A 24,406-nucleotide genomic window follows, 5' to 3' on the forward strand; every position below is an offset into this window, starting at 1 on the left:
ATATATATATATCAGCAGACATACGGCCCAGGAGATCAGTCTCGTTGATGTGAAAATAAAAGTCACATGCACTGTCAAAATAAAAATCCGCTTCGAACACATCGTCCAAATTTTTTTGCCTAAGTCAATAATTTAAGAAAAATCCCAAATATCAACAGATTTATCACCTCGGGAGATCTCGGTAATGTCAAAATGAAAATCCTGTACACTGTGAAAATAAAAGTCCGCTTCCAACACATTGGCGAAACAGATTGGCGAAACACTTTTTTGCTGATGCCGATCATTTAAAAATCTCAAATATCAGCCAATATATTTGCCCGGGAGATCAGTCGACCACTACTTTTACGACAATGAATTAGAGTGTAGCAACACTTTACGCAGAACAGAAGTATTACAAAGCTAAATAAGCTAAAGAAATTAAATCGTTGTTTTAATGTTTTATTTACTATATGATACCCTTGTTGTCTGATTCCATTGCCGATTTGATATTGTTCAAATGTAATCTTGATCGACAGTTTGGACTACTTCTGTCTTTTTCCATTGAAGTGGAAAGATGTGCTTGCCTATTAACGACATAGAAAACAGACACCCAAGGGCACTACCAAGATGGCCGCCAAGTGCAATGACATGCCTTCTAACGGGAAGGACAAGCTCTTTAACAAATCTTCAGAACAAACACTCTAATTGAGCCGTCTTTTTGTTCCCATTGAAAACCAAGCACCAGTTTGTGCATCTGACAACAGTTATTGATTTAACATCATTGAACTCGAAAGGCTCAATGAAGGTGAAGAGAATAAAAGCGGCGTGTTCCCCTAGAGCCGCTGGACCTCACTGATAGGACATCTAGCACAGCAGGGGCATCAATGATTAAGGCTCGTCAAATAAACATCTCGCTTATCTTGTTTTTGCCATTGATTCTGTCGGCCTCTTCTTTCGACCAGAGCTACTGGTCCCAGAGGCAGCCTACAGACATTTGTGTGTGCTTGTGTACCTTTCAAATTACAAGTTGTCATCCACTAGGTTTCCATAAGCTTTTTTAATATTATTTTATGTTTGGTTTTAGTAAATGTATCTATTTATTGATAATTTATTGGTGTTTTATCATACTGCATTTGCACCATTTTTTACAGCGATAAACCAGTCAAGACTGTGCATTACAATAATTTTACCACAGTTACCTCTTACCTTTACTGCAATGCACAGCCTCTTGTGGCTTGTTGCTTTAGACTAGAATACAGGCATTATAATGACCGAGTTGTGGAACTGTTGTGTGTAACAAACAGTGGCTGCATTCCTAAACAGTCGGGACGTCTCCCAACGTTCCTGGAGAAGGGTGAGACAGGCGCGTGGCGTTCCCCTCCTCCTCCTGCAGCCTAGTGAGCCACAGCACTTCATAGCTCATTAGTGCTGAACAGATGCTGGGGAGAAAGTTGGCACGCAATCAGCCCTTTCTTCATATTGCACTGATCTGTGAGAGATAGCTCGCGACTGAGGAATGCCTCACGCTGACAGTTGGCAGATGAAGTTAATCAAAATGGATTAAAAAAAGAATAAAGGAGAGGCAACAAATCTGACATCCTTGATATGGTATAATAATGAAATAAATTATCATATTTTGACAGCACAACGTTAGCGCCGACAACCACGAATAACAGCCTCCAAATAAATAATTGAAGTATTATGAACAATGAATGCAAGAGAAATACGTTGACAGTTCACTGCTGCAAGAGCTGAAACTAGCAACAAAACTTCATTAGCAGTTACACCATATTGAAACAGAAACATAACATGTAGAAGCATATACAGTGGTCATAAACAGATTTGAACACTTAAGCTGCACTAAAAACATGCCAATATCATTTAAATGGATATCAAACTATCAATATCTGCACACAAATGATGCTAGAGTGAACTAAATTCAATCTTCTTCATTTTTGCAGTGACTTATTTATAGTCGTTTATAGTGATTTATAGTGGATGCATGAAGTCAGTTCTCCTCTAGTTCACAGAAGAACCACAGGTGTGTGTGTGTGTGTGTGTGTGTGTGTAAAATAAACTTAAAAACATGCTCAAAAACAAATTTTAAAAGCATTTTTTTTTACAATACAATAATATTTTAAAAGTTTTTATAGGGCTTTATTGTGCAGTGATGATTGCCAGACTGTATATTATATATATTTAATATGATATATATATATTCTACTTTTTTTTTTTTATTTGACAGATTTCAGAGATGCAGAGTGACATTAAAGACAAGACACTTTGTTAATTAAATCTACAGTTTGGCAGTCATTAGACAAAGACATTCAAAGATAGAACGCAAAATCAAGTATTCGAGAGAGTTGTGTAATATATGCATATATTATGGGTAACATTGCGTATACATAAATTCACACACACACACCATAATTTCAAATTCTGTGAATAAGTCATTTGTTAAAAAAAAGTCCTCAGTACATCCACAGCCTCTTTTAGTACCTTTTTTCCTCAGAAGAAAAGTTACAAAAGCTGTCACCGGGGCAGTACCTTTTCAAAAGCTACACCTTTGCACCTTATTTATGTCTAAAGGCTGCAAATTAGTACAATAAATGTCCATATTAGTATCTAAAGTGTGCTTATGAGTACCTAAATGGTACATTCCTAAACCTTTTGAAAGGTTACTGCCCCAGTGACAGCTTTTGTACCTTTTTCTCAACAGTGTGATGACCAACAGCAATTATTTGCTGTTTTAAAAATCCATAGACAATAAACATGTCCTCAACATAACAATGAGTTACGTTACAGTTTATGACAAAAACAGCTGGTAGACAACTACAGCAACTCGGACCATTCTTGCTGTCATTTACTGGGCAATCCCGCCTTGCACCGACCAACAATTTGGCCAAATTTACACTGCGATTGGTGATAAGAGGTTGAGATGAACAGCTGGTAGCAGCCTGTGCTGGAAATGCTGAGCTGATAGTACTGACATCTACTCTCCCACCAAGACACCTTGGCCATCCAATCTCCCTTACCATCAAACTCTTATTACAATAAACCCCTAAACCCCAGCCGAGGGGGGAGGGACGCATGGGAAGGGAAAAAAAAGATGACCCAAAATGCCCTTTTATCTCTCCATAAGGAGAGAGACAGGTCCTTCAATGGGGCTAAAATAGTGGGAGAAGAGAAAATACATAATTTATCACCATATTATCGGAATATCCAGGCGGGCTAATAAAGAGAGTGCGGACTGACTATTCCTTGTCTTATCATGCGAAGTGGAGGATGGGGGAGGGATTATCAGGCTGGAACAGACTGCCGGCCTGGAATTCTAATGGTAATAATGGGGTCTCTGATGGTATATCTTCCCCAGCTTATCAAGCCCATTATCTGCCCTTATCGCCACAGTCATCGGGGCAAATTAATGGAGCTCTTTCAGTGCTCTCGCTTTATCTGCCTCGCAGAGGGCACACCAGAGAATGGAATAGGCAAAATATGAAAATCCAGGGTGAATCGCCAGGGTTCAGATAACAGGGCAAACTCTGTTCAATTGGGAACAAAACATATCCATAAAAAAAAGAGAGAGGAGTGTCTTTACCTTTACCTGTCTGGTAAAGCTGCGCTCTTTACAGGTGCTCTAGCCTACTTTCATTTCAAGAAGTCTCCACTGTGTGCTAGTGTTTCAAATCACTCCAGAAATATGTGGGACATGTCTGCAGATTGAGATATCACTACAACTGCCTTCTGTATAATGCAGACCTTGAAAAGCAGAAAACAGACATGATGAGAGCTGATATGCCCGGACTGCTAAGCAAACCGTTTCATCACTTGCAGAAACTCCGGGGCAATATGCCAAGACTGAAAATAAATAATAAGGTGTTTTGGAGAGCTGTCCTTGTGCTACATTTCAATCAAACTTGAAATTTCACACAGTGTGGTCCAAAGCACTTCTCTGTAGTTCTGAGACGCATGAACAGATACTTGTTTGCATTATTAAAAAAAAAAAAAAAAAAGTGTAGTAGCCTAGTTTTACTATTTTTACAGGTTAAATGTCATTTTTATGTCATTAGACATTTTACATTTCTAGCATTAATTTGGAAAGTTCTGGATTAAAAAAAAAATTAAGTAATTGTAGTTAATTAGTTCTTTAAAAAGTCTATATTTCTTAGTTTATTCAAAGCACTGGATTAAAAAACCATAATGCACATGCTTCTACTTCACAAATTGCATGCAGCCATTCAAGCAAATCAAGAGTTTCCAACTTTCCAAAGATCTCAATTCTGTCATTTCTATTTTATAGATAAAAGAAAAGAAAAATAACAATTAATCACAATTCTGATAAACGCATCAAACTATAAAAGATAAACGAGCCCTTTGAATTTTCTGATCCACATCTGATCCACAATCGATATAAAATCTTTAAATGAAACATCAACTTCAGCTGAACCTTTAAAAACTATGAAACTAGTATAAAACAACCTGTCCTGTCACCTGAAACAATGCATGAGTAAAATCCGCGTTGGCAAACTCACGTTTGAATTGCTTGGGGTTGCTCTGCTTCCTCCGGGACATTCCTGCTCCGCGCGCTGGACTCGAGATTAAAAAATGATACCGCGATTCATCCAAACCCAGATAAACGCGCTGTCTGTAAGACTCGGGCGTGTTTGGGTGTCAGTCTGATTCCAGTCAGGGGTTGCTGGTCTGGTCGTGTAGAGGGTTAAGTTGTGCTGTGATCCGGGCGCACACTGACAGCGCAGATGAGCGCGTCTTGAGCTTTTGTTGCAGGAGGGTTGAGCGCAGCGGTGCGCCGTAGAGCTGCAGCAGCGCTCACACACTCCACACTGTCCACACACATTCACTGCACTCTAGTATTCACTAGCTGTTTTCTCTGTCTCCTCGGGATGTCCAGCTACGGTGAAATATATGTAACTTCCCGGATTAGTAGGTGTTGGCTTGTGAACGAATGCAGTCTTGCCCTCTTAATTACAACCAGTGTTTATTGTTTTGTTTATCATAGCAGCTGGAAATATTACATAGAGAACAACACAATGTAAAAGTTTCAGTTAAACGGATTTAAGCTGTCTCAATATTGAGGCTGTGTGCAAAATTGCATACGTCCATACTATGCATAATTTATTTATTTTTTTTGCAGTGTACAGCATTTGCATGGTGTGGTCCTCTGAGTCCACACTTGATTTACTGCCAAAGACTGCTGTCATAGACTCATCTGTGGGGTCCTGCAAAGCTTATTTGTTGCAGGACAGGAAAACTGGGATTTGTGCAACCCTATAACCTACTGTAAAAAATGACCGTGAATTTAATGGTAAAAGACTGTAAAAATGTTACAGTAAAAACCTGTTAAATGGTTAACGTTAAATTCCCTTACTATATAGGGTGAAAAACTGTATTGGACATTACATGTATTGGACATTAATTTTACGAGTGTGCAATCTACTCAATTTGACCTTTCTAGTGTGAGAATGAACAGCAACCATCCCTTTTATCATGTCCTTGTTTATCAGATTACAAAGAAATAAAACTATTTTACATAAAATATGAAAATTTTTATTTCTGAGCTGATGGCTTGCTGAATTAAACATGCAATACTACTATATGAAATGTTGCACTTTGACCAAAATAGGCTGTTTGCAGTGCTTACTGCACATCATGCAATTAACAGTGTGCAAGTATTCCATTCTAAATGTATCACTAGTGAGCTACCTCACTTGGACCTGATTTCGATGCATTCTGATTCAGAAAGGGTAAAAAAAAATCAGCAATATCAATGAATGTGACTTCAGTTCATATTAGCGGAGTAGCATTACTTTAAAGCGTGTAACGTAGCAATTAGGCATATATCTTTTAAGAGCATCTTTGCCTTTTTACCAGGCAGGACAGTAAAGAACAGCAGGAAAAGGAAGAGAGGGAGAAAGGGGAATTGGAACAGGAACATGACAGAAGCCGGACTTAAACCTTTAAGCATGCCGTAATCATGTGCCAACCACTGCGTCACTTCAATTGCAACATGCAGCTTTGGCTTTAACCTTTGTATTCATTCAGATCCAAAACATGATGAGAACCCATGCTGCTGCTGCTTAGAAAATTGTGTGCAATGACACTGAATTCATAATCATAAATGAAGAAACCTATTTTATTTGAATCGGTTTTGTTCACATGCTCAGTCATTTTAAGACTAAAACTTTTGGGGAGGGAAAATGTTAATTTATTTGATATTCTGTATAAGTTGCACACTGTCTTTTTTCACTATCCATAAATATCATGTGCCCTACATTCTCCAAAATCCTCCAGTAGTGAGTTTTCACAGCAGTGCCATAGAATAACCATTTTTTTTGGTACCACAAAGAACCTTTCAGCCAACAGTTCTTAAAAGAATCTTCATTTTTTAATATATATATTGCGTGTCTTTAACTGCTACTTTCTCAGAAAAAAAAAAGGTACAAAATCTGTCACTTTGGTGGTACCTTTTCAAAAGGTACAAATAAGTATGCATTAAGATACTTATACACTTTAGGTCAAATGTATACACTTAAGAAGGTACAAATGTGTTCCTTTTGAAAGAGTACTGTCCTAGTGACAGCTTTTGTACCTTTTTTTCTGAGAGTGTATGTACTTTTATATTCAAACACTTTTGCTGCTATTGAGGTGGGATGCGGTTAAGGTTAGGGACAGGTTTGGTGGTATGGTTAGGTTTAAGGGTGGGTTAAGGTGTAAGGGTAGAGACGACAGATGTAACTAACCGCTGTTGTAATTACATGCAGGTATTACAATATCCGATGTAAAACATTTATGTACAGTGCATTGTATCAAATGATTAATTTAAATGTAAGAACATAGTTGATGACATTCAATAAAAAATGGAACATTTTTCCACTATAAAAGAGCATTTTGTGCAATGAAAAGGTTCCATGGATGTTAAAAGTTCTTCATGGAATGCCAATAAGGAACCCTTATTTTTAAGAGTGAATAGTGTTTTATATACACAAACACTCTGAATTCCTCCATAGCCAGAAGACACATTTCTTAAAAACCAAATGGCAGAAAAGTGTGTCACCAAAACAGTCCCAGTCTTGTTTGTAATTGGATGCATTTTCAGGCTATAGATGCTGAGATTTAGCATGATGGGAATCATGTCTTCAATCTAAAGGATTTGCACCTCTCTTTTTGTGGGAGATATCAACAGAGAATTGAGTTCCATTGAGACGCGGGAGCGAGCGTGATAAAGGCGGGGGCGCGCCAGAGATGGATTAATTATGAGCGAGCATAGAAAGCAGGCTTATCATCACTTAGCACAGGAGACAGGCTCACACGATCACAGAGCACGGATAAGACGGGAACAATGCGATGCTACCTTACAACCCATCGCCTTACTTTTTTATAATTAAAAACTAACATGCAATTATGCCGTATCTTGCTCAACCGAGAGGGCGATGTAAATAACTGTGCTGTAAAATGATGGCAGGGGAAAGACAGTCTATATAAAACACAGAGGACGGAATGACCTCTGTGAAACAGAAGATACAGAACGGGTGAAAGTGCATCACAGCCACTTAACTCCTAAAACTATAGCTTCTTCAATACGCTCCTGTCAACACGCATCAGTCACTCTATAGATTGTTTTTGAGTTGCTATATTGTTCTTTAGAGGGTAAAAATTCCTTTTTGTTATATTCTTCAGATCAAACTATTTCTGGATTATTTAAAGCACAAACACAAGTGTTTTTAAAGAACTAGAAACGTGTTCTTCGTATAACTTAAAACTGTTCTCTTCTGGTATCAGGCTTTAAAACTTTTATTTTGAAAACACATTTGCATTGTGTTTTAATAATATTTTTGTGCTAGTACACTTGATTAACTTTAAGTGTAATTGTTATTCAATATTACATTTAACGTTAATATATTTTAATCGTACTAAATTGCAACTTCATCATTACAAATAAGTTATATATTTAAACACATAACATACAAGTTTCGATAGAGATGACATTAAAGAATATTCTAATTTCTCATAAATGCTTGTCATTCAACAGTTCACTTTAACCATATTTCAGAAGTAATTATAAAATTACAAATCATAAAGATGTGTTTAAGTCCTTATTAAATGGTACAAAAACTATTGCAATTAACACACATTTTGTGTATATTTTTAAAGTACACTCTTAAAAATAAAGGTGCTTCACGATGCCATAGAAGAACCTTTTTGGCTAAATGGTTCCATAAAGAACCTTTAACATCTGAAGAACCTTTCTGTTTCACAGAAGGTTCTTTGTGGCGAAAGAAGGTTCTTCAGATTATAAAAAGGTAAGAAAGAGATGGTTCTTTAAAGAACCTTTGACTGAATGGTTCTTTGTGGAACCAAAAATGGTTCTTCTATGGCATCGCTGTGATGAACCTTTTGAAGCACCTGAAGTCGAGTCTCAAACCGAAGCCCTCTATTTTCAACAGCAAGCCAGATCTGTTAACCTTCATTATATTCAGGGATTTATTAGCAGGTATGAACTTATACTTCCTGTGGGCTTCGTTTGCAAGAGTTGAAGTGCTTGAACTTGAACTCTTTGATGCATTGATTATTCAAAATGGTGTATTTTTAAGATTTTGAAAGAGTAGAAATAGAGGTGTTTGGTGCATCACCACTTTCACTACAATATATGTTGTCCCCAAAAAAAAGACATATAAGGACAACATAAGGGTCAAAGTTAATCATTCATGATGGTTTGGATGTAACATCGCATCCTGAATAGTTAAAATGGCTCTTAACTATCCAACAAAAAAGTCTGAGATCTTTCTCGAGGAACTACAGAGGCAGGGACAGTTCTGACTTCTGTCATACGGTTTTGCCGCGTGCATCTCCATGCATTTTTGCCCATCTCTCTGAGAAGATTGACTCGAGCAGGCACAATTATGGCATAATTCATCCAGTTACTTTATCTGGCTTGTCTGAAGCCCTCAACTCCTTGCACCTGCCTTCCATCACCTTCACATTTCTGAAGACCATTAAAAGGATATCTGATAGAATTATAGTGTGAAATGGGGTAGGGTGAAGCCTGCGTAATGGGTTTTGCATATGTTTTCGCCTCTGGCGTGAGATATATTTGAAGTTCATTTTTAGTTCATTTGATAAAATAAATTGGCAAAACATCATCCCCGCCAACCTTTTACCCACCTGTGTGCTATCCATAAAGAGAAAAAAATGCATCTAAAACGGCCAAATCCGGCTAAAATAACTCAACTCCTGCAAGTGTGCTTTAACTCCCCCTAAAAAACAAAGCAGAAGATTATATTTACAGTAAGGCAAGCACATTTAGTTTGATGTATTTGTCTCTATTGCTCCAACATTGTCTGCGAGGGATATTTGGTAGACAATGTTATCCTTTCCTTCAAATTGAAGGCATATTATGTGGACATATGGGTCTTTGGTGATAAGCCGTGAATGGCAAAAGCTGCTTCCTACTACCTCTGATGTTTATTTCTGTGGTCTTACCACATTTACTCAGTGCAGGGGGTGTAGGGAAACTCGAAAGGCTTGATTCAATTAAACAGGAAACAGATGCGCCGGCAGAACGTGGAGGTTGGGAAACCGACGCGGTGCAAACATGGAGGACGCGACGCAGAGAGGAAGAGGAAGAGGAAGCGCGACCGGTCCTGATGGGTGACGTCCAGTCAGGTGACGTCAAAGTTAGCTTTAAAAACAAATGAAATTGTCATTACATGGTTCGAAGCGCCCGGTCCGCTTGTGTTTGCTGGATTAATAACTTCATTTAAAGGCTCCAGGCGAGAGGAAAGTTAACAGTGACAGTGGCCCAGGTTTTCCGCACCCTCAACGAGCCATGAAATTACTGCATGCCCCCTGAAAACGCCTGCTGATGATGGAAAGGGAAGGAGCAAGTCCTTGGGGCCCCAAATCGGTGGCTGTCACACATGTACATGCCATGGACACACACACACACACACTGTGGTCCTATCGCACATTGCTGATTCATGATGAAAAAATAGTGTCCGTTGTTGCAATCTTGGATACTAAAAGCGCTGCATGCTCTGAATCATTTTTGAAGTGAATATTATTTTTGGTAAAGAACAATCACAAATGACATCTCCTTGACAACAGTGAGATTCAAAGGAGATCAGATGAAGATCTCAGTTTCACCTGACAAAAAGTCTCCAAAAGTCTGCAATCAAAAGATTTCAAGTCAAACATTCCTCATACAGTATATATATATATATATATATATATTAATGACCATTCAAGACCAAATGATCTGAGCTGTGCTAACAACATGCATTTTATAGCATATACACTAAAAGTTTGGGGTTGATCAGATTTTTAAATGCTTTTGAAAGAAGTCTCTTATTGTCAGCAAGGGTGCATTTATTTAATTTAAAATACAGTAAAACCAGTAATAATGTGAAATATTATTACAAATTGAAATAAATGTTTTCTATTGTAATATATTTTAAAATGTAATTTATTGCTTTGATGTAAAGCTGAATTTTCAGCATCATTACACTTCACTGTCACATGATCCTTCAGAAATCATTATAATATGCTGATTTGCTGCTCAAGAAACATTCGTTATTATTATTATTAATGTTGAAAACAGTTGTGCTTCTTCATATTTTTGTGGAAATACTTTTTTTTCAGGATTCTTTTATTGAAAGTTCAAAAGAACAGCATTTATTTTAAATATAAATCTTTTGTAACATTATAAATGTCTTTACTGTCAATTTGACTGTTTTTATCTCTCATTTTAGGAGAAACATCTCAGACAAAGTAGATAAAGAGGGCATCTAAGTCTTTTGAATGATGAAAGAACCACATTTGATCAATATTCTGTAACCCTTTTGATCTGTTTCTCCTATAGACAATGTGTTTAAATTGAAATCAGGACTTCTGGTATAGTCTCTTGCCTCTCAGATTTCTGCCCCCCAAAAAAGACTCCAGTCATCTCACGTTTCCTATAGAAATTCAGAAGATAACTCGATCAAGATTCTTTCAAGACTGATTCATATAAGGTACAGAAGAACATTAATATACATTAAATTAAATAAGTCTCAACCTCTGAGCTTTAACATTTTTCTGTGTTGTGCAAATGTCGCATGCATTTCCTGGCTGTATGTATAAACGTACCGTCATATTTTCGACTGAAACGCTCACACTAAATGAGATTTTACTGTCTCACCACAGAGGGAGTGAAGCGTCAGGCTCGTCATTATTGAGACATCACCTTAACATCCTTTTGATAACTGTTATATTTCACTAGCTGTTCATGAGAATTCATTAACTGTGTAAATGCTACTCCAAAAAGCGTTATTAACACTCTCTCTCTTCAAGTCAAATCTAGAGGGGCTTCTGTGTGCCTGTAAATGAGAGCTTAATTAATTTAGGCCCTGCCTTAAGAATTGATATGATTAGATATTTTAACAGCGCTTTTGTGTGCTTTTAATGTTTGCATAATTAGTTTTACATATAGGCAAACTAAAAATGATATTTAAAGTACCTAAATCTATTATAAATCTATTATATCTATTATAAATGCAATAACACTCAAAAATGTCAAGTAAACTAAATATACATAAACAATATTCATGCAATAAAGTACAAAGGTCGAAAATGCAGTAAATGTATACTGTTGTTTTATTTAACTACATAATAAAAAATATTAAGAACACACATTTTCTTTATTATTTCATTAAGAAAATCCATCAAGGAGGTAATTAATCATTAAGAGAACAACACCTCTGCTTATAACACTCGCACAGAGCAAATTCAGCCCCTGTCACGCCGCACTGCAATATAGTGTTACACATCTTTAAACTCTGAGTCTATGCGTATAAATAGTACATAAGTAAACTAAATATACATAAATAATATTCATGCAATAAAGTACAAAGGTCGAAAATACAGTAAATGTATACTGTTGTTTTATTTAACTGCATAATAAAAAATATTAAGAACACAAATGTTCTTTATTATTTCATTAAGAAAATCCATCAAGTGCCACTTTTGCACAAACAAGTAGTCTTAGACTTGTAAACTAAGGAAAATAGTTGGTTTCTATGGAAGATGTGCAGTCATAGAAGCTCTAACACTGGATTGCAACTTTCTGTTTTATAATTAAAGTTGAACAGTGTTTAAAAAAAAAGTCTTGACTTAAGTGCTCCCAATGTTAGATTGAATGCCACTAAATCCTACAAAAATTATTTCACAATATCATCGATCAGTACATTCCCTTACTTACCTGATTTGATCTAGGTTAAATTTATTGTGAATAAAATTCAGCAAATGTTGCAGTATCTACCAGCGGTGTTTCTCTAATGTTATCTGATTTTTGCAAAACAGATCAAATACACCTGATATAATTTTTAATAAATTATTTGGTGACACATTACAGTGAGATCTCATTAGTTAAAAATGGTTAATGCATCAGCTAACAATGAGCAATACATGTGTTACAGTATTTATTCATCTTTGTTACCTTTAATAAAAATACAGCATTAAGATTAATAAACGTTTAAGTCATTTCATTGTCAGTTCATGTATGTCAACTATAATGGCAATATTAACAAATTAATCCTTATTGTAAGGTTTTACCAACTTTTATGTAAAATACTCTGTGTGCAAATAAAATTAAATGTATGCATTTGGTTAAATCAAATATCAGATTAGTCAAAGAGATCAGTCTTCCATGATTTAATTCTCAGTGTTATATACTGTGATTTTAATAGGGATGGCATAAAAACAAAAGATTGTGAATTTAAGATTAAATAATTCTGCTCACATGGCCTGTAGGTTATGATTAATATTATAGATGCTGGAAATACACATCTACTTCATAAATTATTAAATAACAGCTCCACTCTTTATAATAAATAATACATTAATAAAATGAGATATGTGCAAAACTTTTTTAAATTAGGAAAATAATTATCAAGCACACTGTAAAAAGTGGTAACCTGCAATGGAGCATTTTTTGTTTACCTTATTTAAGACATAAAAATCATTTTGTGGATATAAATTAATGTACTTTGATTCAGTGACGGTTAATCATATTTTAACTTTAATAAAGACAGTTCATTTAGATGTTATCATTATAATAATCCAAACTAAGAAAGTAAATATTGCCCATTTTAATTTCATGTTGTCTTTAAGGACAGAGGACACCTTAAAAAACTGAAAAAGATTTCAAGCACTTGCATGTTTATTAAAACTGGTTTCCCAGCGGGTTTAGACTATAAAGCTGTTCATCAAAAGTCGTTCACCACAACAGCTCCTACATTGTTTCCTGCCTTCCTCCATTCTGTCATTGACATTTTCAGCTCAGATGAACTTTGGCCCATTATCGTTTCCAGTGAGACAGGTGCAGCTTAATGAATGCTCCCAGTGTTTAATTAGCTCCCTGTGGGACAGCAGACAGGATTATCAAATGAACAACTCCATGATTACTATCCGTCACGCGCTCACTTCCTCTCTCTGAGAACATCCTCCTCTCCTAGCGCTGCCGCCGCTGTAGCATCCAGTGCATCAAAGCAGCGATGGGGGCAAGAAGAGTCGTCACGGGGGGCAAGGAGAGTCCAGAAGACTTGGCAGAAATGCCCTGCTTCCTCATATAACGCCCAGCACCTGATCATTAGGGGTTTGATAATGGCACGCCACCATTACTGTTCCAATATGCAGAAGGCGACATGTCAATTAGCTGCTGAGAGCTTTGAACTGAAGGCAGAGCATCAGTGTAGTGCTGGTAATTAACTTAAACAGTAATTAGGCTTCTGTCAGAGATTGTCGTGTCATAACAAAAGATGAAGACAGCTGTTAGCGGCGAGGAGACAATAGCGCTCCGAGTGTCATCTACATATACCAGGATCTCTTATAGAGTTATGAAACATCCATCATTGTGTTGCCTCATGGTCTGTATCATACAATGAATATCTTTATTTCCCATTTGTTTTTACTGAAATTTCAACTCTGATCATCAGACTCATTCTATTGCTCTCAAATAGCAGCTTTTTAGACACTTGTTTAATGGTCATTGCAACAAAATATGAGCTCGAAAGGCATTTATTTAAAAGAAAGAAAGATTGTTCAAGCACATTTTTTTCATATAAACAACTTTAAAATAAATGAATTGATATTCTGTTCAAAATGAAAACATTGTGGTTGTCAGACATTATTGGATGACTTTGATAGTTAATGTGATGAACTACACTTGGTGAAAAAGAGGTGCATTGTTTTAAAAAGATAAATTATTACGGAAATATACTTTAAAATAATATTCTTAAGTGTAAGTGTTTTTGAACACTTAACTGCATGTTATTTACAATTAAACTAAATGTTTTTAAATGTTTCAAATTTATATGAAATGCAATAAGTTGATCTTTAGAGTACATGTTTTTTGACACACTTAAGTAGGAGTCAAGTACATCTTTATATGTAATTTCATAATTACTTCTTTTGTCTTTAAAATACGGTTAAACTTTTTAGTACACTAAAAACATACTTTGTCCTTTCTGAACATTTTATGTCATGTATCCAAATAATTACACATTTGTAATGATGAAGCTTTGCAACTTACTACATATGAAATATTTTAACTTTAAATGTCATATTGAATAACACTCTATAATCAAGTACTTTACATGTGCTTTAGTATGTTAGTCAACACATCAAAATATATGCACTTTCTTTAAATCACAACAAAAGATTATTAAAACAGTGAGTTAAAATGTACTTTACAGTAAAACTTTTAATTTGACATTATTACAAACAGCACTTTTTAAACATGCACTGAAGTGTGTTCAGAAACAATCGTGACAGTGTCTCTCTTTAAAGGGGTCATATGATGCGATTTCAAGTTTTTCCTTTCTCTTTTGAGTGTTATAAGCTGTTTGTGAATAGATAAGATCCCTAAAGTTGCAAAGACTAAAGTCTCAAACCCAAAGAGATATTCTTTATCAAAGTTAAGACTGGTAATATGTCATTATAATTCGTAATTATGTCCCCACTGGATGCAACAAATGCCTCGTTTATAATGGGTTTGAATGTTTTTGTCTCGTCGCTCCGGCCGGACACGGCATCAACAGTATGGTGAGGGGCGTAACATTTCCGTCACACGCTTGAGGTATTCGGCCAATCACAACGCACTGGATAGCTGGCCAATCACAGCACACCTCGCTTTTCAGACCGATGAGCTTTGTAAAAATTTACGCGTTTCAGAAAGGCGGGGCATAGAGGAGAAACAATAATGTACAGTATGTGGAAAATAATGTGTTTTTTGGACCTTAAACCGCATAAACACATTTCATTACACCAAATACACAAAATAATGTTCTTTTTAGCAACATCATATGACCCCTTTAAGCTTTATATTAAAGTTTTTACAGATATACATCCACTAAAAATCACCTAAGACCAGTAATGAAGTTAGTTCGGACTCCTGAGAAAAGCTCCAGCAGAATTTCTCAGTGCCACCTACTTTGGTATTTTGCATCTTATACAATGAAATTAAGGCAATTTTAAGTGTGGCTTAAACCTAACAAACTTATTTTCATGCTTGAGAAGTGTCCTTGTACTGTTTTTCTTTCAAATGGATCCGCTTTGTTTGATATTTTGCTATATATCTAATGCAGTTCAGTTCATTATCAAAACGTTTAAGTTACTTCTGGCATTGTAGAAATTCATTATTCTCAGTCAGCCAAGAATTATTTATTGTGCAAAACGTTTAACGCACTTACCGAGATTTAGGCTGGTCATGTGATCGCAACATGTCATCACCCATGACGCACCCGCTTCATGTAAAATAAATCTGCTGATATGACTGGGGTCTTCATCGCATGTGGGACAAAATTAGGAGAATATACAGGAAGATGGAAACCCCTAGGCCTGGTTTCACAGACAGGGCTTAGGTTAAGCCAGGATTATGTCACCATTCAGTTAGGATATTTAAGTATCTTTTATAAACGTGACTTATAAATGTTACCGGTGTGCATCTTGAGACAAAACAATGGCACCGACATATTTAAGATAAGTCAGTGCAAGTTTCTTTCAGTTAAAACAGCCCAGACATTCATTTTAGGTTGGGACTAGGTTAATAATAATAATAATGCAAACAAAATTCAATTCTGCTGTAAAGAGAAATTTTTCAGTTAAAGTCTTCATCGAGCTCAGTTCAGTTCTCTTCCAATAGTGTGTGTTCAATCAAGTTCGTAATATTAGGAAATATTAAGTGTCTTCAACTAAGCAAGCCAAAAGGTAACAGTGGCAAGGATTTCAAACTCCATAATGTGAAAGAAATGGAGAACAGTGTTGCCAGTTTAGCAATTTTGTTGCTAAATTTAGCAACTTTTCAGACTACCCTAGCAACATTTTCTTCCAAAATCACCTAGCAACAAATTTAGCTATTTTAAAATTTATTTGGCAACTTTTAGCAACTTTTGAGAAGTGACTCAAATGATAAAAAGACACACATTTTTCCATCTAAATTACACAAAATGAGGAAACCAAAGATGCCTAGCAGGACACACATCACGTGTATTAAGTTGCCTGCTGTTTTCAATTGTTCAATTTAATAATAATAATTTAATAATTGTTCATTTATGATACACCTTGTTAGAAGCTTGTACCTGTGATTGTTGATCAGTTAGTACACTAAGAAAAATATCTAGAAAAATGGAAAGGGTACTAGTAATTTTCCAGGACGTATCCATTTTCCATTATCCGTTGAAACCCTGTAACTCAAAAACACAAAATACAATGCGTAATTTAAAATGCAGGTAAAAACCAGTGGAAAAATCAATACAGAAAATGTCATCATGTTAACATACAGTAGTAGATTGTGCCCTATTTTACAGATTTGTCTTAAAGTGTAGCATACTAACTAACTAATACACTGCTTCAAACTATAATTGTTCAGAATGTATAGTTTTACTAGTTTACTAGCTCATAAAAAAAATCTTAAATTGTTAAAAAATGTGTAAGTGTTTATTCAGTATTGCATTTTAAAATACACTTATCTATATTTACAGTTTTTTCAAGTGCTTGCACACTTTTTCAAAACTTTGCCTCCTTTTTTAAAAACTTTACACACAAATCCAAGAATCCCACACACAAATTGCAAAATGCCTCACATCTCATGCAAAATGAAGCACTGCATCACAAACACATCTCAAAAGCAAACATTTGCAAACACCTTTGCCATAATATTAATTCCTGTTAGATTTGTGTGTGTTACATAGAGAATTGTGTGTTGTGTTTTGCAAAAATTTTAAACTGAGTCAAAGGCCGAGAATTAGTGTATGGTTCTGCAGATTTGGTGTGTGCTTCTGGTGTTTGAGTGTCAGCTTTCAAAAACACTGTAATATTATATTATGCATTTATTATTTTATCTAAATTAACATATATAAAATATATTTTTTGCTAAGATACAATGCAGTGACACAATTTTGCTAATGACGTCATCGCGCAATGACATCATAACATAATTTATCAGCTCTTAGCAACAAATCAACCTTCCTTTAGCAACTTCCCCTGAAAATGTGTTGGCAAAACTGATGGAAAATAAAAACCTTGGGCGAAACCAGGCTCAGTTGGGAGGGCAAAGAAATTCATTCATTTGTATGTTTTTATTTTTGGGGTCACTGTATAAATACTTTACTGAATATTACTGAATCTTTTGTTTGTGTGTGTGTGTGTGTGTGTGTGTGTGTGTGTGTGTTTATATATATCTGAAAATTTTTTTGCAATGACAGCAATGCAACGAGACATGGCATTTTTAAGAAAGAACAAACAACATATTGAATGTGTCCCCTTAATTTTAACACTCACCCCTCCCCAGCTCAGTTTGTTCATTGGTTTTGTAATTAAAAGGCCTCGAGGCATGAGAAAGCGTGTGGCTCATTGTGGTTTTGCTCTTTTTCGGTATGGCTGTGTCTTGTAGGAGATAAACGCTGAAAGGGAAAATATGTGAGTAGCTAATCTTCAGATCCGTGGCATGCGGCGAGGTGACTGTGATAGAGGGAAGGGCTGCCGTTGATCGGAGTGCTGATGAAATGGAGGGGAAGCAGATGGGGGAATCTCACAGGGTGAGGTGAAGAGAGGCCGCTCTTTCAAATCAGCAGCAAAGAGAAACATGAGGAGACACAGAAAAACATGCAGAACACTTCATCAGCAGCGGCTCACAACCCAAACACCACTGGACCATCAGTCTCTCCATCTGCAGCTCATGGACAGCATCTGTCACAGGCTGTTTCACAACAACAGTTTACAATAATCCACTTGCTATGGAAGTCTGATGGAACTGCATTGGAATGGATGTTAAAATCTGTAAGGCTTAAATATTATATGAGAGTTGAAAAATACTGAACTTACAACAATATCCCCACCTCAAAAGGACTATTTGTACAACTTTAGAGCTCAAACAACAGACACGTTTGGCTTCACACTTTTCTGCGTTGCAACATTGCAACCCTCAGGATTGTTTTTTTCCACAAACATCCATTGTAAGTGCATTACTGTAAATGCAATTTTTGTTTTCTGGTAGGTTGGTTAGTCGTTTTGTTCAACGCTATCTCACGGCCAATTCGTACGTATTTTACTAGGTGGCTAATTCATATGAATTTGTACGAACTCCCTCATACGATTTTGTATGATTTCTGTGACGGTTAAATTTAGGGGCGGGGTTAGCTGTGGTCCATTCTTTCGAATTTGCCACCTCGTAAAATACATACGATTTTTCACAAATCTTATGAATTTGTACGAGTGAGGTCGTACAAATTTGTATGAATTAGCCCCCTTGTCAAATATGTATGAATTGACATGAGATCAGGTTGGTTTGTATTTATCAAATCAAGTGTCAATTAAAAATGATTTTTTTTTGTAAATTGGTACTAGTAATCAACAGCTGTCCATATATCTTAACCTGTTTTGAACGCAGAAATATTTAACAGAAAATTTAGTTTTTTGGTTTGTTTGGCCATTGTAAAAGCATAGAAATTAAATAAAATAGATTTCTTGGCAGAATATATTACTTTAATCTGTCCCAAGAAACCAACCTACTGAAACCATTGATTTGCAAAACACACTCCCATGATGCTAAAATGTTGGGTAAAACATTGGTAAAAAAACACTGAAATAAAGTCCCAAAGAAATGGAAAAACTTTCACGTCAGAATGTGTTGGTTTGTGTTTTTAATATGCATTTCTGTCATGACAACTGTTTAGCATGGTAATAAACATGGTCATGTTAATGTGTTTGGTCTTGGAGATCTGCTACGCTGCTGCTGCTGCAGCAAAGCAAGTACCAAGATATATGAAATACATATAACACTGCACATATAACATATATGAAATAACTCCATATATAACATAAATCATCTCTTAGCAGATCTATACAGGTGGAGCTGGGGAAGGTGGAGGGTTTCTGAAGTGCGCTGCAACTGCTACAGCAAGCAGTAGATGAGTATTTCAATGTTGAGCAGCAGCTTATTGGCTGCTGATGTGACAAGAAACCAACCAGCTGCATGTGAATAATGATGTCATTATATCAGATTGCATTAGAATCTGGCCTGCCCCATCTAAAGTTTCATGACAGAACTTTGTATTAATTCGATATTACAGGTTTTAATATTATGGTAACTTTTTAATGTCGTGTTAGCTAACACATTCATCTTGTTGGATTGTGTTAGTTTATCAAAATCATCTGCTGAAGTTTATTACAGATGTAGATATTTACATACATGTGTATAACTACGGCTGCAGACACACAGTCATGACAGGCAGACCCAGAGTCACTCAAAGACATACACTCATTCAAATGGTTAAAAGGAATAAAATGGCTAAGACAACATGAAAACATTTTAAAACTCAAATATACATAAAATCATTATAATATATTGAGCAGGTTAAAACATGTGTCCTGTGTGACAGTGTCACATAGTAGCCCATAAAACAGGGTTTGCTTTGCTATTTAGCTTTTATTAGATTATGATTAATTTACTTTAAAGGACAGGTCACCCAAAAATGAAAATTCTGTCATCATTTACTCACCCTCATGTCGTTCCAAACCTGCATGAGTTTCATTGTTCTGCTTAACACAGGAGAAATTTTAAAGAATGTTGGTAACCAAACAGTCACTGACTTCCATAGTATTTTTTCCCATACTATGTAGGTCAATGGCTTCCAGCATCTGTTTGGTTGAACAGAAGAAATTAACTCCTACAGGTTTGGAACACCATGAGGTTGAGTAAATGATGACAGAACTTTAATTTTTGGGTGAACTATTCCTTTAAAGGGGTCATCAGATGCAAAATTCACTTTTAAATGTTGTTTGAACATAAATGTTGTTGTGAAACTAGTCATCCTCTCTCCTTTTAATTTCTTTCATTACGAGTCACAAACATTACAAAATCTGGCGACGATGTCTGCATCTGTACCCATGCCTGCATTTTTTCTTCCGACGGTCGGAGAGCCCGCTATTCCATTTTCAAACTACTTGCTTGTCATCGGAGCACGAGGTGATGCGTGGCCTGATGCCAGAGTTCATGCAGTTTTGTTACATTGTCTCGGTATGGAAGGCCAGAGACTTTTCTATATGCTGCCAAACGGGGGTACAAATTATGGTGAGGCCATCAAGAATACTCTTGTTGCTCAATTCACGCCAAAAGTGAATGTTGTTGCTGCACGGCATAAATTCAGACAGCGCGCACAGCGCTCGGACAAAACCGTAAGTCAGTATATAGCGGAGTTACGTCATCTAGCAGTGGATTGTCAGTTCGGAGAAATGGAGGATGAAATGCTATGGGACCAACTAATTGAACAGGTTTTCCTGGCCGCGGTGAGAGATAGACTGTTACTCGAGTCGGAACTTACATTGGATCGAACTTCTGCATTAGCATTAGTGGAATCGGCAGTGCAAAATGCTACACTCCTTTCAACTAATGGTTCAACTTCTGCTCAGGTTCAAGCCATCTCGAGGACAAAGTCCAGTTTCAAACGAGGTAAACAAAAGAGTGAGAAAATGCCATTACAAAATGGAAAGCCACAGACTTCAAATAAAAGACGCTGTGGATCAAATACTCACTTGGCCAACGCACACAATTGTCCTGCTGCGTCAGCCACATGTCATCACTGTGGAAAGAAAGGACATTTCGCAAAGGTATGTAAATCGGCAGTTGTCAAAGAAGTGAAAGAAGTTATGGTGCCTGAACTGACTGTGCTGCTTGTAAATCAGTCTTCTGACAAAATTCGATGCCAAGTAGAATTGAAAACACCACAAAGAAATAAAATACCAGTTGAATTGATTGTTGATACAGGATCAAGTGTGTCCATCCTGCCTGAGACACTGTTCATGAAACACTTCGCAAATTGTGAACTGAAGGAACCTCAAGTGAGGCTAGTCACTTACTCACGTGAACACTTGCCAACCTTAGGCTGTTTCACTGTTTCTGTGTCACATGATGGTGTTGCAACCACTGCCAATTTCTATGTGGTCAAAACGGGATCACCACTTTTGGGCATGGATTTGATTAAAGCCTTAAACTGTCACATTGTGGGAGATAGAATTACATCATCAGCTCCTGCTGTTTCACCGGTGTTAGAAATATGTAATGCAGCAGCCAGCTCACTTGGATGTGTCAAAGGCTTTGTGCACAAAGTACAGATTGATCAGTCAGTTAAACCAGTGCGGTCAAACTACGCAGATTACAGCTGAGTGTACGGGAGGAGGTTTCCAAGGAAATTCATCGCTTACTGAGGGATGGAATAATTGAAAAGATCAATGCTTCGCCATGGGTGTCACCAATCGTCATAACCAGAAAGAAGTCTGGAGAAATTCGGGTTTGCGTGGATTTGAGAGAGCCTAATCGGGCTGTAATTACTGACTGCTACCCATTACCTCATATGGAGGATCTTTTCACCGAACTCAGAGGCGCTACTGTGTTCTCCCCCAATCGTCGTAACCAGAAAGAAGTCTGGAGAAATTTGGGTTTGCGTGGATTTGAGAGAGCCTAATCGGGCTGTAATTACTGACTGCTACCCACTACCTCATATGGAGGATCTTTTCACCGAGTTCAGAGGCGCTACTGTGTTCTCCCAAACTGATTTGCAAAGTGCATACCACCAACTACCTTTGCATGAGGAGAGTCAAAACTTGACTGCATTCATCACACACGATGGATTATTCAAATTCACAAAGGTTCCTTTCGGGTTGGCTTCGGCGCCCTCCGCCTTTCAAAAAAAATGATGAAAACAGTTCTTGAGGGTCTACCAGGAGTACAGAACTACTTAGATGATCTCATTGTCTACGGCCAAGATAAAGCTACCCATGACGCCAATCTACAGGCAGTGCTGACTAAACTCACGAATATTGGTCTGAAACTTAACATGGAGAAGAGCAAATTCGGCCACAGCAGAATTCGATATCTAGGCCATGACATTTCAAAAGATGGACTACATCCCAACCCCGACTCAGTTGACGCCATTGCAAATGCCCCTGCACCAACAGACCTACTCTCATTACGGTCCTTTTGGGTCTTACATCTTGGTTTAGCAAGTTCATCCCGAACTATGCAATGGTAGTAGACCCCCTGCATGAGATACTCAGATCATCTCAGAATGGATTTACATGGACGGAGACAGCTGATGGAAGTTTTCGTAGGCTAAAGCAGCTGTTAGTCCACAGCCCAGCCTTGGCTTTATTCCACCCCTCCTTACCAACATTCGTGTCCACCGATGCTTCAGATTATGGCGTTGGAGGTGTCATCACTCAACTGCACCCGGATCAGACAGAGCGTCAAATAGCATTCGCTTCTCGTACGTTGACGCCAGCTAAAAGAAAATACAGTACAGTTGAGAAAGAAGCATTAGCGTGTGTCTGGACAGTAGAGCGTTGGAGGACCTACCTTTGGGGCAGGAAGTTTACACTGAGGATGGACCACCAAGCGCTGACCACACTACTGGCCACCAGAGGAATGAACAGAGCAGGAATGGGGATAGCTCGCTGGTCGGCCAGACTCCTCTGGTTCAACTACAATCTGGAGTACAGACCAGGTAAATAAAATTTTGTTGCTGATTGTTTATCACGATTACCGCTACCTGATTCAGATGCTGGCCAGGGTGAGGCGGATGATAAGTATATAATGAGAGGACAGAGATTGGTTGTGCCAGTTGCTTTGCGCTCTAAATTCATTCACTTAGCACACGAAGGACACCAGGGAGTGGTACAAACTAAGCAACGGCTAAGAGAATTGTACTGGTGGCCTTGTATGGACTATGATGTGCATTCAATTATTGCTTCTTGTTCCACCTGTCAGTCCTGTGACAAAACTGCCCGGACATGCCCAGCTCCATTACAGCCAGTGGACCTACCAGACGGTCCATTTCAGAAACTTGCAATAGACATTGTAGGACCGTTTGAGAGAGCCACATATGACTGTCGTTTTGCTATTACGATGGTGGATTATTATAGCAAGTGGCCGGAGGTTGCATTTACCTCAAATGTTACAACCGACACAGTTACAAAGTTTCTAGCATCTGTGTTTGCGAGAGAAAGTAACCCACTCACCTTAGTCAGTGATAATGGTCCTCAGATGACTTCTACTGCATTCGCTGATTTCCTGGCTGAAAGAGGAATAAAACACATTCGTTGCAGTGTTTACTGGCCCCAAGCAAACGGTGCTGTGGAAAGATGGAATCGTGTTTTAAAGAGCTGTATCCAAGTAGCTGAAATGCAACAACTTCCATGGAAACAAGCAGTCACAGACTTCCTCCAAAATTACAGAGCTACCCCGCACACAACCACAGGGGTATCACCATTTGAAGGAAGATGTACACAAAGTTAAACACTCTGTCAGCCACAACAGCTTAGGGAGAGGAAGTGGCAATGGGCATACGTGACCGTGTGCAGCGAGTTCAACAAAAGATGAAACAGTACACATATCAGAAACGTGGAGCTAAACCACCAAGTGTGAAGATCGTGTACATGTAAGAAAACCAATGCATGAACCAAAGGCTGGAAGGAAGTTCACTGTTCCTTTGTCAGTGGATAAGAAACTGGGACCAAGCACTTATGTCTTGAGCGATGGAAAGAAATGGAATGCAGCTCACTTGTCTCTGGTTCCAGAAAACACTCAAACTGCATTAGAGAATGCTCAGGGTAACCCTGGAACTGAGAATGTTGTGCGTGAGCCAGTTAGGAGTACACGGGCAGTGGATTACGTTTGTTTTTGACAGGAATGCACCCCTGATCCACCTAAATGCGTCTATATTTGCGCGAATCATTCGTGATCCAGCCTCACAGAAGAAGGGCGTATAAGGTTCTTTTATGAATTGTTGCAAATCGCCTTTCCTAATAATGTGCTAGTTACAAGTTCCGTGGCTAAAGTAAACAGTCTCATTAGAACTGCGGGTCACCCCACAAAAGAGAG

General features: G+C 37.5%; 1 protein-coding gene across 2 annotated transcripts in view; it reads right to left on the reverse strand.

The window, feature by feature from the left end:
• Positions 1-4,793, reverse strand: part of LOC107714469 (zinc finger protein ZFPM2-like) — a 61,289-nt gene extending 56,496 nt beyond the window's left edge. For both annotated transcript variants that reach the window (XM_016520311.1, XM_016520310.1), the window contains exon 1: positions 4,512-4,793. In XM_016520311.1, the coding sequence (XP_016375797.1) occupies positions 4,512-4,551 (40 nt within the window). In that variant the 5' untranslated portion in view covers positions 4,552-4,793. The remainder of the gene's footprint in view (positions 1-4,511) is intronic.
• Between the last annotated feature and the right edge of the window lie 19,613 nt (positions 4,794-24,406).

The sequence above is a fragment of the Sinocyclocheilus rhinocerous genome, unplaced genomic scaffold, assembly GCF_001515625.1.
Source record: "Sinocyclocheilus rhinocerous isolate Xijiao unplaced genomic scaffold, SAMN03320098_v1.1 scaffold2404, whole genome shotgun sequence".
NCBI classification, from domain to species: domain Eukaryota; kingdom Metazoa; phylum Chordata; class Actinopteri; order Cypriniformes; family Cyprinidae; genus Sinocyclocheilus; species Sinocyclocheilus rhinocerous.